Source organism: Tupaia chinensis, unplaced genomic scaffold (genome assembly GCF_000334495.1).
Source record: "Tupaia chinensis unplaced genomic scaffold, TupChi_1.0 Scaffold000077_1, whole genome shotgun sequence".
In the NCBI taxonomy this organism is placed as follows: Eukaryota; Metazoa; Chordata; class Mammalia; order Scandentia; family Tupaiidae; genus Tupaia; species Tupaia belangeri.
In genome coordinates this window covers 3769324-3787732 of record NW_006159538.1, presented here as the reverse complement: position 1 = coordinate 3787732, position 18409 = coordinate 3769324, and the positions used below count along the sequence as shown (strand labels likewise).

The window sequence follows — 18409 nt, the reverse complement described above, 5'->3', positions numbered from 1 at the left end:
TAAACATTGTCAGCTGAAGATGAATAGAAAATATGACCAGTGAGCATTGACCATTGGGTTTAACAGCCATAGAGACCTCAACCAGAACAGATTTAACGAGAAAAGGTCTGAAATCCTGATTAGTCAGTAAGAGAGAAAGAGAGAAGAATTAGAAATGACCAATAAAGACAGCTCTTTTGAACAATTCTGCTGTGAAGAGGTGCAGAGAAATGGAATAGCAGGTGAGTGGAAGTGTGATCATGACGTGTGTGTGCGTGTGTATGTGTGTCTATGTATGCAATGTGAGAAACTGCAGCATGTTTATAATGTAATTGATTTAGTATGTATATATAGAGAAAAATGATGACTTAGGAAAAGGGGAGAGAGTATGGTGAAATATACTCTAGTTGTGAAGAGAGAATGAGATCTGCTACATTTATGGACAGATTAGCTGTAGACTGTAGATCAGACATTTTCATGTCTAGTAATGGAATGAAATGCAGGGTGTATAGACACAAACATTGGAGGATAATCTGATAATTAGATAAATAAAAACAAGGTCCACGTAGACACTTTTCATTCTGGAAAGAAAGAGCTTATAAAAGCATAAATTATTATGCTTTCCACATGGTAGAAGAGGACGAAATTGTAGGGAGGGAGATAACCCTGATTGCAGACTCTCTCTGCCACTTCCTAGCGGACAGATGACAGAACTGTTACACTATCTCAGTGGCCAGCAAGAAACAGAACTTACTCAATGGTGGCTCAAATAAAAGGATTTTAATGAAGAATCTACTTTGAGAGAACAAGTAGGGTTAAGAAAATGGGCCAGAGGTGGTTAGGCAACTAGAAACTGCAACTATGAAAAGCTGTTTCCTCATCTGGAACGGAAGGAACAAGCCAGGTTAGAGACGGTGTTTTCAGAGTTTACTGACTGTGAAACTGGGAGGGAGGTCCACAGTAGGACCTGTGGTCATGGAGGGACACAACTGTTCCCAGAGATGATGATATGTATTCAGGGAGGCAGCAGGGAGGAATAACCTTGATCTCTCTTCTCCCAAACACCAGTTTCCTGCTATGGGCTCTGAGGGACCAAAGCTAAGCAGAAACCACTGTGGGGTTGCTCAGGCAATGCAGAGTGTAGGGTGTAGCTCCCTGGAGTCCAGAGTGAGCTACGAATAGATCTGGAAGGCAAATGCAGAGCAATCAGTGCAGTAGCTGAGCCTCAACTTCTCCATAGAAAACAGAGGGTTACTTGCAGCATTGCTGCGGTTTTTGGGTGCTCTGCCAAGCGTCTGCCACGCTGCTAGCACACAGTAGTGTTTAGTAAGTGGATAGTGAAGCATCATTGTTAATTACCCTTAAAGCTTTGGAAGTAAGCAAATACAGATTTAAATTCTCTCTCTGACTTACTGGTCATATGACTTTGGGCAGTCTCTGTTTTGTCATCTGTGAAATGGGGAAATAAGGCTTACCACAGAAAATTCTAGTAAATGTTAAAGGAGACAATATGTATTAAGTACCTAACAAAGTGCAGGTGCATAGCCTGCAGTCTAGGTCACATGCCCATCATCTTATTTGATTTAAAAGAACAACGCGTGAGATTCCTTTTCAAGTACTACTAATTTTCTACCCTGCTCCTCACTTAAATCTTTTTTTCTGCCTCAGTTTTTCTATATGGGGTTCCTTCTTTGTCTTATCGCAGTCAGGGTTACTATGTTCACACTGCATACCATTAGAAGGTATGGCTTGAGGACCAGCAGATGGTGTAATGGTTACGTTGCTGGACTTGGCCGACTGCAGTTCAAGTCCCGGAACCAGCAGCTTAAAATTCACTCTGGGTGTGTGTGCATGTGTGTGTGCCCAAAATCCTGAGAGGAGAATGTGGAGGAGAAGGGATTGTGGTGTGACCATCCCCCCCCAGGGGGTGATTTCTCACTTTCTGTCTCTCTGGGGAGCTAGCACACTTAACCTATAGCAAAAATCTCTCTCTAAAACAAAACAAAACCAAAAAAGAGGGACCAGCAGATGGTGTAATGGTTACATTGCTGGACTCTCACATGGTCGACTATGGCTTGAGTCCTAGACTCGGTGGCTTAAAACTCATGCCAGGCATGTGCATGCGTGCCCAAAATCCCTTGAGGAGAGAGGTGGAGAAGGGACTGCAGCCTGACTGTCCCCTTCTGGGGTGATTTCTTACTTTCTGTCTCTCTGGCACGCTTTGTCTCTCCAGCAAGCACACATGTACCCTATAGTAAAAAAAAATCTCTCTCTCTTTTTTCTTTTTTTTTATAAAAAAAGATAGTATAGCTTTAGTTAGCTTTACTTTTTTGCAATCCATTAATTTTATGTTTTTGATTTATGCTTGATAAACACAATCAAGGAGTTAAATGTTTTTCCTCCTTGGGCCTAACTTGGAAGGCATAAATATAGAAAACGTTAGAAACACTGAAATGCAATCAGTTTCATTAGCAAAGATTTGTACATTAAGCTCACGAAAAATGTCATTAAGAAACAGAACACGGGATGTAGTAACAGTTCAGAGCTGTACCATAATAGCATTCTTCTCAGCTTCACATAAATGTAACAGTTCTGTACATTTGATTTAAGGGCACATACCTGTTTTTCTTTTTGGCTACATAGGAAACAATGAACTGAAACCTCATTGACGTAATTGAGCCTGATAACATCTCCTGGTTGTACTGCTGATGTTTCCCTGTGGTTTTGGTGGTTTTCTAGCGCTCTGTAAAGCATGTTAGACTTGTAAACATATTCAAACAGAAACTTTTTATCAGGATTCAACTTTTTAACCACAGAGAAAAGATGAATTTAAATAAAGGCACAGTCTTGGGTACACTTTAATCAGACTAACTAGAAAAAAATGTTAATAGTACACACCTTGTTATTTAACTTAGAGAAAATACTATTTTGTTTTGTTTATAGAAAATACCATTCTTAATATTAGTTTTGAATTATAACCACAGTGTGTGACAAGATATCATTCCTGAGAGTGTGTTATATTGGAGCTTAGAAGGAAAGAGATAAATATAATGATGGAAGCTCTTTGAAAACAGCAGATTAACATTTCATACTTTCATTAAATAATAGTATAATGGAACCATATTTTGAAGACTACTATGTTACCTCAACTTTTTTTTAAACTGTTTTTAAATTTAGCTTTATTTATTCTCATATTTAAATTATTTAAACAGTCTGCTCTGGTAGTAAGGCTGAAAATTTTGCTGATTTGGAAACAATGTAGACACAAAGCCTTTACTATCTATTTTTAACTTGAAGGAATGAATGCTTGCACCTGTATTTCTTAAAACTTTAGTATACCTATCCTACTAATAAGCATTTGGTAGGCATGGTAGGCACCCTCCAATTTTAGGTACATGTATAAAAATGATTCGTCACAGGGACCAGCAGATGGCGAAATGGTTATGTTGCTGGACTCCCATATAGTTGACCGTGGGCGTATCCATGTCCAGAATCCTGAGAAGAGAATGGGCAAGGGCGTGTGGTGTGGCCATCTTCTCTTGTGGGGTGATTTCTCACTTCCTGTCTCTCTGGTGAACACATACGCCCTATAGCAAAAATCTCTTAAAAAAAAAAGATTTATCACAATTTAAACAAACTAAAAAGGAGAGTCCACATGGCACAACAGTAAAACGTGACACTCGAGTCTGAGTCCTCCCTGAATATGCTGGGCACAAAATTGTCCATGATTCAGGGCTGACAGAAAGCTGAGAATGGTTCAAGCTTCTCTCTCTCTGTCTCTCTCACTCATGGGAGAATAAATGAACTTAGAGACTTAAAAAGCATAATATTTTTATATCGGCATATGTTGTTTGCAATATTAAAGGTATCTCTCTTTACTCAACTCTATGATGAATAAATAGGTTGCCTATTGTAGGTTCATTTTATATCCAGTGCGTCTCTTCAGTTGGGTCATCAGGAAAGTCTTGATGCATTTTTGCATAGAAAAACATAGGAAAATACATCATGACTTTCCCACTGACCTAATATTATTATTTTCCTTAAACTAGAAAAATTAAACCAAAATTATAATTTGTGAGTAAAGACAATGAGTGTTTGCTAGTTATTGGTTCTGAATACTTAGATAATCACCCTGTAATTATAAAGAAGCCTCTCATTGATGACGACTTGCAGGCCTGCTGAGAAGCAGGAAAAATGGTGTATGTTGTTAACTTGATGGGCATTCTCATAGTTTGAGAAATCCAAGTTTTTTGTACTTTTTGAAAAAAGTGTGGGGAACCAGCAGTTAGCATAATGGCTATGTCGCTGGACTCCCACGTAGTCGACCGCGGTTCGCGTCCTGGACCCGGTGGCTGATAACTCACGCCGGGCGCATGTGCGTGCGTGCCCAAGATCCCGAGAGGAGAATGGAGGAGAAGGGATTGCGGCATGACCATCCCCCCTGGGGGGTGATTTCTCGCTTTCTGTCTCTATGTCTCTCTCTGTCTGTCTGGCGAGCACACGCGCCCTATAGCGAAAACCTCTCCAAAAAAAAAAGAAAAAGAAAAAAGTGTGTTATTTTCTATGTATGCTCTCTGTTTGCTTTTTAATATTTTTATGTTTGCTCCATTTCTTCATAGCTCTCTGTGGCCAGAAATTTCGTGCATTTATATGTATGCTATTTCTTTAACATGGAATCATGCCCAGCAGTGTGTGTGTGTGTGTGTGTGTGTGTGTGTGTGTGTAGATATGCAGTTAGTCTAGTACTCATTGCTTAGCAAAGCTCTTCCTTGTGCAGATGGTAACTTATTCTCAGGACTGATCCAACACACCCAGCCTATATCATAGTTTTAAAAAATAATTATTAACTAGGAAAAAAATTCTTTTGTAATACAAATTTTTATTAGATAAATATATAGAATTGTTTGCTCTCCCTCCTTTTGAAAATTGCAGATAGGACAAGACTTGACTTGGTCTCTGCACGAGCGAGTGCCTTCGTCCTGCAGTGAAGTGGAATTCCTGTTGTACACACATGCAGTTGTAGCTATTTTTTCACATCGTGCGCGTTTTCTAGTCTGTGATGTCTCAAGGTGTTGTAAAGTCAAGACATTCTGGAAACTTACATTCTGGAACCTATTTTATTCTCTCTTTCAACCTAATGTTGATAATCTATGTGGGTAGTTTTATGCATTTTTCAGCAAGAATTCACCTTTTTTATGTGACTTTTGTTATGAGGTGCACAGAATCTGAATGGTGCCTCTAGTGTTTGTCTTTTTCTCTTTTAGGAACAAAAATCGTCATCTGTATGTAAGAAAGCATTATGTACTTATTCTAAAAAAATTCTCTTGGTTTACCAAAGAGGTTTTTGTATTTTGTTTGGAAAGTTGTCATAGCTTCCTGTCATTACTTGACAAAGTTTCCAAGTGGACAGTATGCTAACAAATAGGGCAAATGAATTGTTAGTTTTTAAGAAAAACAGCTTTTAGATAGTTGCTGCCTTAGTAATATTTTCATTTATATCCATTTTTATGGTATTATCCTACTCACGAATTTGTAGTCCATTGACACTGCCACCATGTTCTTGAGTTAGGCTTAGCACTTATTCTGAGTTATGTTGCCAAATTTGTCAATATCTTAAGCTTTACAAAACCAATTTGAAAGCTTTATTCATTTCCTTCTTTTCATTCTTTATTTCTTTCTTTTTTTTTTTTTTTTTAAGTTTTACTATTGGGCATGTGCGCTTTCCAGAGACAGACACAAAGAGAGAGACAGACACAGAGAGAGAGGGGGCAAGTGGGAAATCATCCCTCAAGGTGAATGGCCATGCTGCATTCCCTTCTCTTCTTGGGATTTTGAGTACCTACATGTACATGTCAGGTGCATCCTTCAAGCTGCCAGTTAGGGATGATTTCTGCAGTCGCCCATGTGGGATCCAGCATCCCCAACCACCATGCTGCCCCAACTAGCACATCAACTGCTGGCTCCATTTGTTTCCTTATTCATGATAGAGCACGTGTGCTCACAAGAGAGAGGGGGGGAAAGAGAGAGAAAGAAAGAGAGAGACGCCCTTCAACATGGGCTGGCCACTCCGTAATCCCCTTCCTCCAGTCTTCCGGCCATCTGGCTCTTGCTTACTAACATACATGCATGGCCTGTTTCAAATCATGGTCACCATATGGAATCCAGTTCTCTTGAGCCACACGTTAGCACTGTGCCATGGAGCTGGCACCTCTTACTCGTTTTTTAGATCGGGGATATAATGCAACACACTGAAGAGTCCAAATTTAACAGATATCAATTATTGCATTTAAATTACATGAAAATACTGTAGTTAAAATTATTTGTACTTTTACAGAGTAATGCAGGCTTTAGGGTACCTGTCCAGCTTTAAGGATATAGTGATTATTAGGATGATAATGACGAGCTATCTGTGGAAATTAGCATCTCATATTTCATAATTATGAAACATGCAAACCAAATTGTTTTCTTTTTCCCCTCTAAATATGACAGACCACTGAGGAACAATTAGTGATTCACACATAATAATTTGATGAATACTGGCTAATGCTCTATTTGTTTCCTAGTTTAAATTTTTATCAAAGCTTTTATCTCATTATAAATGCACATACATGTCTATATATATCTGATGAAATCTAATATTGCAGAGACATTGAGCAATATTCTCATGAATATTCTCTATTCGTTTTCCCGCTGTCCTGGATCAGTCCTGTCAATAGCTAGCATCCTCTAGAATCGACCATGTTAAACAAAACCCTGAACTATACCCACATTTCCCCCTACTACTTTATTTCATTCAATTATTCATTCTATGTCTTTACAGTACAGTTTCTCATAGGGGACTTAGTGACTAAGGTGTTGGACTCCCATATGGCTGACCATGGTTTGAACCCCAGACCCAGTGGCTTGAGAGCTGGGCATGTGTGCATGTGTGCATAGTCCAGAAAGAATGGAGGAGAAGGGATTGCAGCATGGCCATCCTGTGTGGGGGGTGACTTCTCACTTTCCCTCTCACTGCCGCTCTGTCTCTTTCTGGTGAGCGCACATGCCGGATGAAAATCTAAAAAAAGAAAAAAGGGGGGCATGGTTTCTCTATTCACTGTTCTATATTTTTACCTTCTAATTTTTTAAAATTACAACTTAACAAATATTTATAAAACATGCATAAAGAACAGATACTAAAAAAATAAACACCACTATTGACATTGAAGTTCCCTGTGTGCCACTGTGGATTCAGCTCACTTCTTTTCTCTTATAAGACACTCATCACCCTGAATTAATTTCTTTCTTTCTCATTCAAATTTCTTTAGAGTTTTTCCATATACTTATATTCCTAAAAGGTTTATCTCAATATATATTTTACTTATATGACTAAAGTTATACTATATGTACTCTCCTGTGATTTGCTCTTCTTGTTCAGTATTATTTTCCTGTGATTTATCCATATATTATGTAGCTGTACTTCATCTGTTTTCACGGTTGTGTTCCATCGTATGAATATATACCAGCATTTTTCCATTTTATTACTGATGGACATTTAGATTATATCTACTTTTAAAAATTTAATTTCTTTTTATTATTATTTTAAATTTTTCTATAGGGCATGCATGCTTACCAAAGAGAGAGAGAGAAAGAGAAAATGGGAGAGCAAGGCGCCAGGTCTAGAACTTGAACTACGGTTGGCCATGTGGAAGTCTAGCACCTAACTATCATGTGACCTGCTGGCCCCTATATCTACTTTTTTGCTACCCCAAATTGCATAGCTGTGTGCATCTTTGTTCTTATCTCCAGGTTTCAAACTATAACAAAGGATTAGGCTTTTGTCCCCACCCCCACCCCCAGTCTGTTGAGGATTGATGCTTTTGTAAAATGCACTAAAAATGCTTCACCAATGTTAAATTCCTATAAAAATGCCTAAATCTTCACTCTTAGTTTTTATTTTATCTTGTTATGGACCACACTGTTCTATGATGTATACCTAGCTGTGGAACTCCTGAGTCATTCCTTTTCTACTGCTTCTGTAGAAAATTTTGTGTGTGTGTTTTTTTAAAATAATTAATATCCTGATTGTTTGAATTTACATAGAAGGCAGTCTGCCAGCCCTTAGTGGTTTTGACTGCATCTGTTGTCAAGGCTTAACGTAAAGGGGGTTTCAAACTAAGACCTGCTGCTTTTTTGGTAATGCCATTTTGATCCTATAGAAAGTGGCTGCAAATATGAGCTGCTGAAGGGTTGATTCAAAGCCAACTTAACGAGTACAAGTGAGCGAAAACCCTGGTAATGGGATAAAGGGCCAAGAGGAGTGAATTTATTAAGGGACTTGGTCTGCGGTACAAAGTGCTACAGAAGAGAGTTCTGAAAAGAGTAAGCATAGGCGAAAATAGTGTACAGAGTGAGGATTTGCGGGCCCTTTAAGAACACTGTCAAAACAGGGCCTATGTTCTCTCTTGTGTTCGGGGCAACTTCTGAGCAGACAGCCAGGGAATTTTCTCAGTGTGTTAGGAACTTACCCAGAATGTAAGCTCACCCTCTCTCACAGCAAGCAGCAGAATTACTTTATAGCAGTGATTCTTGATCTTATTTTTGTAAGACCCCACCCCACCCCACCCCACCCTACCCAGGACCCTGTTTAGACACCTTTTTCTCCTAATCGTCCCTCCCCATCCATGAAAATTTAATACCATAGATATATATAGCATATCAGTTTATGTACTGTGAACTTTGGAGGGTAACAAAACATTTTAATTTTTCTTAAAAAAATTAGTTTTTGGTCCCACGTACAATTCTCACCTGCTTGCAAGAGATAAACTCCTCCCCTGAGAACACATATACACATATGGCTCTTGGCATTAGAGTGCACATGTTTTAAAAGGTGATGTTTACTTACTCTCATAGATCAGTGAACTGAGGAAAGGAAGACTACTTAACATTAGGAAACTGTCTTAATTAGAGTATGCTTGAGTTAGGAAAAAGTGAACTCTACTCAGACTGAGGAACTAGAGAAATGAGATGTAGGTATTTATCACCCTTTGATGGTATGCTTGTGGAAGAAATATTTAAGTTTGGATCAGATAATAGCATAGTTCAGCAGTTTGCAGATTCAGAATGCAAATTAGTGAGTTGATGCTTAACTGATAGGTAATTTTTAGTGACATATCCTATGGCTATATTTTTAATTTTTTAAAAATTCATGATGGAGAGCACATGCATGCACAAAGAAGAGAGAGAGAAAAGCACCCCTGAAGGTATTTTCACACCGCAGTGTCCTTTTCCCAGCCCTCCGGCTCTTTATGCTATTGGGCACATGCTTAAGTGCCTGGTGTGCTTTCAAACCAACCAAGGGATCTGAACCCATGGATAGCCATGTGGCTTCCAGCACTGCCGTTCAGTGTGCTACTGACTATGCCACCAGGCTGAGCCATGGCTCTGTTTTCATCCCTGTCTAATTCTAGATTTTTATTAGTGAATTTAAGAAAACACCAGATTTACAGATTTTATGATCATGAAAGTAATGATGAATATCTTAGTTATATATTCAACCTCCAAGGAATCTTTTTGGGCTAAAATAAGGATGGAAGTAAAGTATTAAAACTGAGTCTAAAAAGCCAGTTGTGTGGGAATAGAATGGAGAAAGTATGTCATAGCAATATCAAGTATTAAGAGAATTTTAGGTTATGTTAATGTGTTTTTAGGACGTTAACTAACATCTAAAGGTGCATTAATTGATATATCTAAGATCTAGATAGTATGCTGGTTGAATCACATCTTGAAATAATTTTATCAGGGCCCCACAAAATGTCATATAAATATGATTAGTCTACTAATATATATGATATACTTTGCATATGGCTATAGCAGTGACATTTTGTGGTACCAGTTCATAAATTTTCTGAGTTTAAGTATGTCTGGATTTTCACTGGGAAGGAATAGATTTCACTGGCAGAACAGAAATTACTTTCTTTAAGGATATTGACATAGAGATGGTGACAAAAACAATTGACAGTTTTTCAAGTGATTAAGAGTGGATATATTAGCTAAAATAGAGGTAAGCCAATTACACTCCACTGACAAATCTTGCCAGCAACTTATTTTATATATTTTTGAGATAAGAGTATTTTTCACATTTTAAAGAATTGTAAAACAAAAACAAAAAAAACAAGGAGTATGCTTAGCGATGGGTGCTTATAAAGCCTAAAATACTGTCAGTCTCTTTACAAAAACAGTTTGCCAACTCAAGTAGGTAACACTTTTAAGATCTTTTGCAGGCCAGCCAGTGGCATGGTGGTTAATGCAGCTGGATCCCACGTGGCTGTGCAGTTCACATCCTGGATCCAGCAGCTTGAAAAATACACTGAGTGTATGTGCATGCTTGCTCCAAATCCGGAGCAGCTAATGGAGGAAAAGGGCTCACTGTGTGGCCATCCCTCCTGAGGGGTGCTTTCTCACTTTTCTTTTGTCTCTGTCTCTCCCGTGATCTCACTTTCTGTCTCTGTCTCCCTTGTGAGTGCATGTACCCTATGACAAACTAAAAGAAAAAAAAGAAAAATGATCTTTTGCAACTAGAAAACTTAAGACAAAGGACAATAAACAATACAAATAGGTCAGTATATAGAAATTATATGATTATATTACAAATGAACTAAGCTAATATTTGAGATAATGGTTAAAAATTAGGCAGAACATGGCAATTGCAATCAATTATTAAAGCTAAAGGAGGAGACCTATTAATTAGCTCAGTAAACTTCAAAGAAATTTGGGATTGATGTTGCTAAATTAAAGCTAATTTTATCTCCTTGAATCTAGTGACTACCGAATACATTAAATAAGGAAGCAGCAGAAAGCCTGCAAGGAAGAAAGCAGGAACGAACTAGTTTGGGACTAAGAAATGACCATTGATAGTCTATAAAGAGACAAAAATGAAAACAATTACTAATTATCTGCACGTTAAAAAGCATATTACTTGCTCTTTATAAATCTATTCTTTTGTACTTAAATCTAATCCCCAGGACAGCAGCTTTGTAAAATTGCTTTTGACAAGAGTGCCTTACTGGTACTGAAATCGCACCACCCACTGACAGTGGACGAAGGTGATGACACCAGCCTTTAAAGAGCTAGTAGGGATGCGGAGAGTGTCTGATGATACATAATTTTTCTTGTGACTTTTTTACTTTTTAGTATTTAGATATGATTTTTGGATTTATATTTTTCTTTTTTGGTAATAAGTATTTGAAGATTAATATAATTTATTTTAGTAAGTTTATTCTGATAATTCTTTATTCTTTCGGTTTCTCAATTACAGATTGTACTAATGAAACATGATATCTAATTTTTATTCTCTCCTTCCCAGTTCCTTTTCTACATTTTAAGCTGTTTTAGGTATCTATAACTCAAGATGCTGTGTTTTGTCTTTACATATATTTGTTTATTTATTTCTGTTTTGTAACTAAGTGTTTTTTTTTCCCCTCTTTTTTTCCAGATGATTCTTTGGGATTGGGACTTAAAGCAGTGGTATAAACCTCATTATCAGGTAAATATATGAGATATTACTAAAAACTAGTATCTGTAATTAAACTTTTGACATTTAAAATTACATTTAAAAGGTTTTGGTCCATAAGATTTAGAGGTAATTTATTTATTTTTAAAAATTCATTTAAATTATAAAGGAAAAAGAAATGATAAGAATCCCAACTTACATAAATAGTTATTTTTAAATATTGTTAATATAATCTGGGCACGCATGCACACACGCCCGGCCCGAGTTTAAGCCACCAGGTTCAAGACTCAAACCGCGGTCAACTACATGAGAGTCCAGCGACATAGCCATTACGCCAACTGCTGGTCCCAGATGTTTCTTTTCCGATGTGGACCACTCATCTACAGTGGATGGAAAAATAGGTTGAAGGCTATGAATGAAAGCAAAGAAACTGAAAAAATATCTTATTAGGGAAGTTAAAGTGTACTATCGTCTTCGGTCAACATTTTACTAAATTATACATACAGAAAAGTGAACAGTTGGATGGATTTCCACAAACTAAATATCCCTCATTACTGGTACCATGTGAAAAAGTAGAGCATGACCAGTATCACAGAAGCCTCACTTATGTCCCATTGTGCCCCTTGCCTGAATTCCCAAAGATAGCCCCAATCCTGGCATCTACTGATTAGTTTTTCTTATTTTTTTTCTCTCTTTTTATTTCTTTTTAGTTTTAGCTATAGGGCACATGTACTCACTAGACAGAGACATGCAGGAAAAAAAGAGAGAGAGGGGAAAGTGAGAATGTACCTCTACAGGGAGGTGGCTATGCCGCAATCCCTTCTCCTCTGTTCTCTTTTGGGGACTTTTTGCATTCAGATTCACACACACCTAGTGTGTATTTCAAGCCGCTGGGTCCAGGACTTGAATTCAGCAGTTGGCCATGTGGGATCCAGCCGCTTTAATTAGTATGTCACTGGCTGGGCCCCAATTTTTGATCTTTATATTAAAAAGGAGTATTATATTGTGTGTATTTTTTTTTTTTTGGAGAGATTTTCACTGTAGGGCGCATGCGCTCGCCAGACAGACAGAGAGAGACATAGAGACAGAAAGCGAGAAATCACCCCCCAGGGGGATGGTCACGCCGCAATCCCTTCTCCTCCATTCTCCTCTCAGGATCTTGGGCACGCACGCACATGCGCCCAGCGTGAGTTTTAAGCCACCGGGTCTGGGACACGAACCGCGGTCAACTACGTGGGAGTCCAGCGACATAGCCATTACGCTAACTGCTGGTTCCATATTGTGTGTATTTTTAAGATGAACTTTTGTATCACTTAAGTAATAGAAAAAAATGGAAATATAAGGAGAATAAAGGAAAAATCATTTGTAAATATTAAGCAATAACTATATTAACTCTGTTAACTTTTGATACATATCTTTATAGATCTCTTCCCATTAGAAATATGTGTTTGGGGACCATCACATTGAAAAGGAAAAGGAAAGTGACAAAACACGCTGCCAGCCCAGACCTCTCAAAAGAAAAAAAAAAGAAATATGTGTTTGTATATTCTATTCTACAAAAATTGTATTATTATGTTTCATATGCTATTTTGAAACCTGTTTTTTTTACAATAATGAATAGAGATGAATAAATATTAAGTTCTTTGTTACATAACTATTGCCCCTATCTATTAGACTTATTTACTTCATTGCCCCCAAACCAGCTTTTGGAAAATGAATCTCTTTTTTTTACATTACAAAAGTGCACATGTGCTCACCAGAAACAGAGAGAAGAGAGCAACTGAGCAAACATCCCTGAGTGTGTGTGGTCATGATGCAATTCTTTTTCCTCTCTTTCTCCATCCCATCCAGGACTTTGGCAACACACGCACACCTGGCCAGCATGTTTTTCAAGGCCGGTGGGCTGGGCTTCAGATCTTGATTGGCCATATGGGATCCTGCTGCCAATACACAGGACTTAACCACTACACTACAGGACTGGTTCAAAATGAATATCCCTTTGTCTATTTTTTTTTTAAATTAAAGCTTATTTCTTCTGAGAGAGAGAGAGAGAGATACCTCAATAGAATCTTCATGCAGTGATCCACCCCCATCAGCCAGTATGGGTCGTGGGCATATGCACGTGTACCTGGCATATACAGAGACCTCGGGGTATGAATCCAGGACCTTCCCATGTGGGTCCAGCCTTGCAGAGTATTGTGTTACCATTGCATCACCATCTGGCCTCTGATTTTTATTTTTAAACTGTAAATAGGATAGCCACAACAGCCCTTAAAGATTAAATATTCTCTGAACTTTGGTGCACAAAATAATGTGATTATTACAGTCAGGTAAAATCAAGAAAGCTACATCTGACCTAAAAATGGTTGGTTCCTTGACTTCCATGGCAGGCTTTAACATCGTTCATTTTCAACAAGATCCTCAGTTTTCCATTAAACAAATATCTAAATCAATGGTAAAATCTAAAGATAAGTGATAACTAAGAGCATGGATATTTATTTAGTCAGATAGACTATATTTTAGTATATTGCCAATTTATCAATCATTCCCATTTTGTTAGTGATTTTTGTGTCTAAAATTGTTTAAGAACTCTTTGTCTATCCTTAAGGTCATGAAGAAGATCTTCTATGTTACCTCCTAGGAATATTTTTTTTTTACTTTTCATCTTTAGATCTATAATGCATCTGTAATTGATTTTTATGCATAGCATGATATATGATCAAGATATATATGTATTTTTTCCACATGGGTAGTCAATTGACAAAGTTACGATTTTGGAAAAAGCATACATTCTTCTTTGCACTGTTTTGTCACCTTTGTCATAAAACAAGTGACCATATATGTGTGGATTTATGTTGGGAGGTTCTGTTTTGTCCCCTTGGTCAGTTTGGCTATCCTTAAACATTGATACAATATTCACTGCTTTAATAATTTTATAATAAGTCTTGATATCTGGTAGTGTAAGTTCTCTAGTTCGTTGTTCTTCCACGTTACCTTGGATATTCTTGGTTCTCTTTGTTTTCATATAAAATTTAAAATCAACTTGACTGTTTCCATACACAAGAAAGTGTATGGAAAGTTACTGACTCCTTAGAACAATAAAAGGAGAATTTATATCTTTATAATATCAAAGCTTTCAAACCACAAAAGTGGTATATACATTCTCTTATGAGGGTGATATTTAATTTATATCAATAATGTTTTCAATGTGAAGGACTTACACATATTTTGTTAGATTTATTTCTAGGTATTTAATTGTTAAACATGTAAAAGACATAGTAAAAGATACAGTTTTTTAAAAAGTTCATGTTTTGAATAGTTTGCTGCTTCATAGTGGCTTTTGATATATTGATTCTGTATCTGGGGACCTTTTTATATACTGATTCTGTATCTGTATCTGTTTTGTGTATCTTTCGATACATAATGATATTAGGTGTAAATATGGGCAGATTTATTTATTTCCAATACTATGCCTTTCATTTCTTTTCCTGCCTTCCTGTATCAAGACCACTAATGCAGTGTGAAATAGAAATGACACCAGTGAGCAGCCTTGTTCTCATGAACTCAGTGAGGAAATATCCAACATGTAACCACTGACGCTTTCTATAGGTTCCCTTTGTCAGATAAGAAAGTTTTATTGCTATCCTAATGTACTGAAGACTTTTTTCTCTTTTAACTCATGCATGAGTATAGAATTTTATCAAATGCTTTTTCAGTATCTATTGAGATGATCCCTAAATTCTTTTCCCTTTCTTTTTTTCTTTTCTTTTTTTCTTTTCAGATTTTTGCCATAGGACACATGTGCTAGCTGGAGACAGAGGGAGACTGAGAGAGGGAAAGTGAGAAATCACCCTCCCACCCTACCCCTGGGAGATGGCTGCTCCACAATCCCTTCTCCTTTCTCCATTCTTTTCTCAGGATTTTGGGCACACATGCACACACACACCTGGCATGATTTTCAAGCCACCAGGTCTGGGACTTAAGCCACAGTTGCCCATGTGGCAGTCCATTGCATTAACCACCATGCCACCTGCTGGCCTCCCCTAAATTTTTTCTATTAATTTTATTAATACAGTGAGTTATATTGTTTAATTTGTGTGTGTATACACATGTGTGTGTGTGTCATATTATCCATGCATGCCCACAATAAAACAAATTTGATCAACATGTGTTTTCTGTTTTAAAATACTTATCACTAGGTTCTGTTTATTAATTTTTTAAAGTTTATTTATTTTCTGATTGGTGGGTGCACATTCTCAACAAGGTCTTTCTGTCACACTCATCCTTCTGGTCATGCAGCCAGCCAGGATCATGGACGGCTGCAGGTGCCACCTATGGGCCTGCCCAGCACGGTGCTGTACACCAGAGCTCTGCCACGTGATCTCCAGGGTCCCACAGCAGCACCCCTCCCTGTCACCTGCTCCACCATGGTTGGGCCTATTTAATATTTTGTTTAGGAATTTTGAGTTTGTGAGAGTGGTGGCCTATAATTCTTGCTTGTCATAATGTTCTTGGCATGTTTTGGTAATAAGGTAGGATATTTACCCCTTTCTTCTATCATCCAGAAAAGCTAGGTAAGAGTGAAGATTGGAATAATTTCTTCCTTTAATGTTGGGAGAATGCTCTGGTGAAGATATCTCAGCTTGGATTTTTTTTCTCTTTTTTTTTGATGAGCTCTATCTTACAGATTCTGTTTCTTCAGGTTTTCTATTTCTTCTTATAACAGTTCTTTAGTCATGTTTTTCTAGCAACTCTTTTTTCTTTTTCTTTTACTTCTTTTTTTTTTTTTTTAATACCCTCCCAGCATTGTGAGACTACCAAAAGCTATATTTTACTTTCAAAATAGAAATCTTTTTAAAGATTTTTACTTGGCAGTTTGGTTGCTTGGCCATTGTTTGTAAATTGGCAAATGCCATCAGGGGGAGAATAGCTCTGACCTGAAGCTCACTTATTCCCTCTTGCTTGGCCTTTCAAGCTCCTCCTCTGCCTTCATAACCCTGAACTCCAATTTTGGCCTCCAAGCCTCTTGAGACTACAGAGAGCTCTACTCTGTTTCCTAGCCTCTCAACTGCTCTGCTGCTTATCCTCTCTGCCCTGTGCCAGTTATCAATCAGCAGTAATTCCTCCAGGGAAAAAAGTAGCCCAGAATGTTGGGTTCATTTCAACCTCTTCTCCTAACTCTGAGTACTTGTCCTTTTTAAAAAGTCCCAACTGCTTGGCAGTGCTCTGATGGCTTGAAATGGATGGTCCTTGTATTTTATTTTAGCTTTTCTAGTTATAGGCAGAAGAGTTGGTTTGATCCAAACTAATCTGTCTTAGCCAGAAAATTAGGCAAGTCTTTTAAGTCACTCTGAACCTATTTCCTCATCTGTAATTTATGAATAATTACCAATTTCCTCAGAGGGCTGATCCAAATAATATGTGCCTGGTACACAGTAGCACTCAATAAAAATGTGAGCTAATATTATATTGATTTCAATAATAATGAACACTAAGCATCTCTGAAATGATGGAATAAGACAGGAACCAGCACATTTTTCTCCATAAAGAGCCAGAGAGTGAATGTTTTAGCATTTGTAGGCAACATTGGGCTGCTGCTGCCACTGCCTCCTCCCTTTCGTCCTCCTTTCCCTTCTCTCCTCCCCAGCTCTGTCCTCTTCTTCAACAACTACTTAAAAACATAAACACTGGGATCAGAGATGGCATAATAGTTACGTCGCTGGACTCCCATGTAATCCACTGCAGTTTGAGTCCTGGACCCAGTGACTTTTAACCCACGCCAGGCACATGTGCATGCGTGCCAAAAATCCCAAGTGGCCATCCCCCCGGAGGTGATTTCTCACTTTCTTTCTCTGTTTCTCCGGTGAACACACATGCCCTTTTGCAAAAATCTCTTTTAAAAAAATGAATAAATAAAATGTAATCACTATTCTTAGCCTTCTGTATGCAAACAGGAGTTTGCCAGATAGAAGCCAATAGGAAATAGGAATTTAAGCTCAACTTTTAAAACTGTAGCAGATAATTTGAATATTCCATTTGACCTGACCTAGGTCAGATCATATCACAGCGTTGCTCACTATCTTCCAGGGCCCCCAGAATGAAAGCTCAAGTGCTCGTCCTGAACTTGAAAGGATTTACATGACATGGTCTACTCCTTTCCTCCCTTCTGCCTCTCTCACCTTCTACTATTTTCTCCTTCATTAAAATGAGGCTGCACTGGCCTCTGTTAGTCCTTGACCAAGCCAGCTAGGTTTGGACGTCTGCACTGTGAGCCTCTGGAATGCTTATTTCCCACCCCTCTGTCAGCTGCCTCCTTCGCGAGGCATAAATCTGTTTTCTCAAAAACTGTGCGCTGCCTCCCATCACTTTTTTTTGGGGGGGGGGGGGGGGGGGGTGTTACTATAACTCTCCAGAAAGACAGACAGACAGACAGAAAGTGAGAAATCACCCCCCAGGGGTGATGGCTATGCTGCAATCCCTTCTCCTCCATTCTCCTCTCAGGATCTTGGGCATGCACGCACACGCGCCCAGTGTGAGCTTAAGCCACCGGGTCCGGGACTCAAAGGGCGGTCGACTACATGGGAGTCCAGAGATATAGCCATTACGCTAACTGCTGGTCCCCCATTACTTCTTTTATTCTCTTTGCTTTATTGTTTTTCAGCTTGGAATCCAGTGTTCGCTAAAATTTGGTCCCAGGGTGCCTCTCCAACCTTGCTTTCTGTTGTTCTCTTTCGGTTCTTTAACAATTTCATGTTCCCTACTTTTTACTACTTCTGTATCCTTATTTATGCCCTCTCTTATACAGAATGAACTCTCATGTATTTTTGTTTAGCTTCGTTGTAAAAAATTGTTTCCCCCAAATCTTTATAAACATAATCCTACCAAATTTTTCGGCCCCAGTGCAAATGTTACCCCTTCCACAAAATTTCTGTTAGCCAT

At 38.2% G+C, this 18409-nt stretch overlaps 1 protein-coding gene across 1 annotated transcript in view; it reads left to right on the top strand.

Moving 5' to 3' along the window:
* The window catches only part of PDE3B (phosphodiesterase 3B), a gene marked incomplete at its 5' end in the record, with an annotated part of 142312 nt that overhangs the window by 67301 nt on the left and 56602 nt on the right, over positions 1–18409 (top strand). The window contains 1 exon segment of the mRNA XM_014584697.2: positions 11453–11503. Within this exon segment, the coding sequence (XP_014440183.1) occupies positions 11453–11503 (51 nt within the window).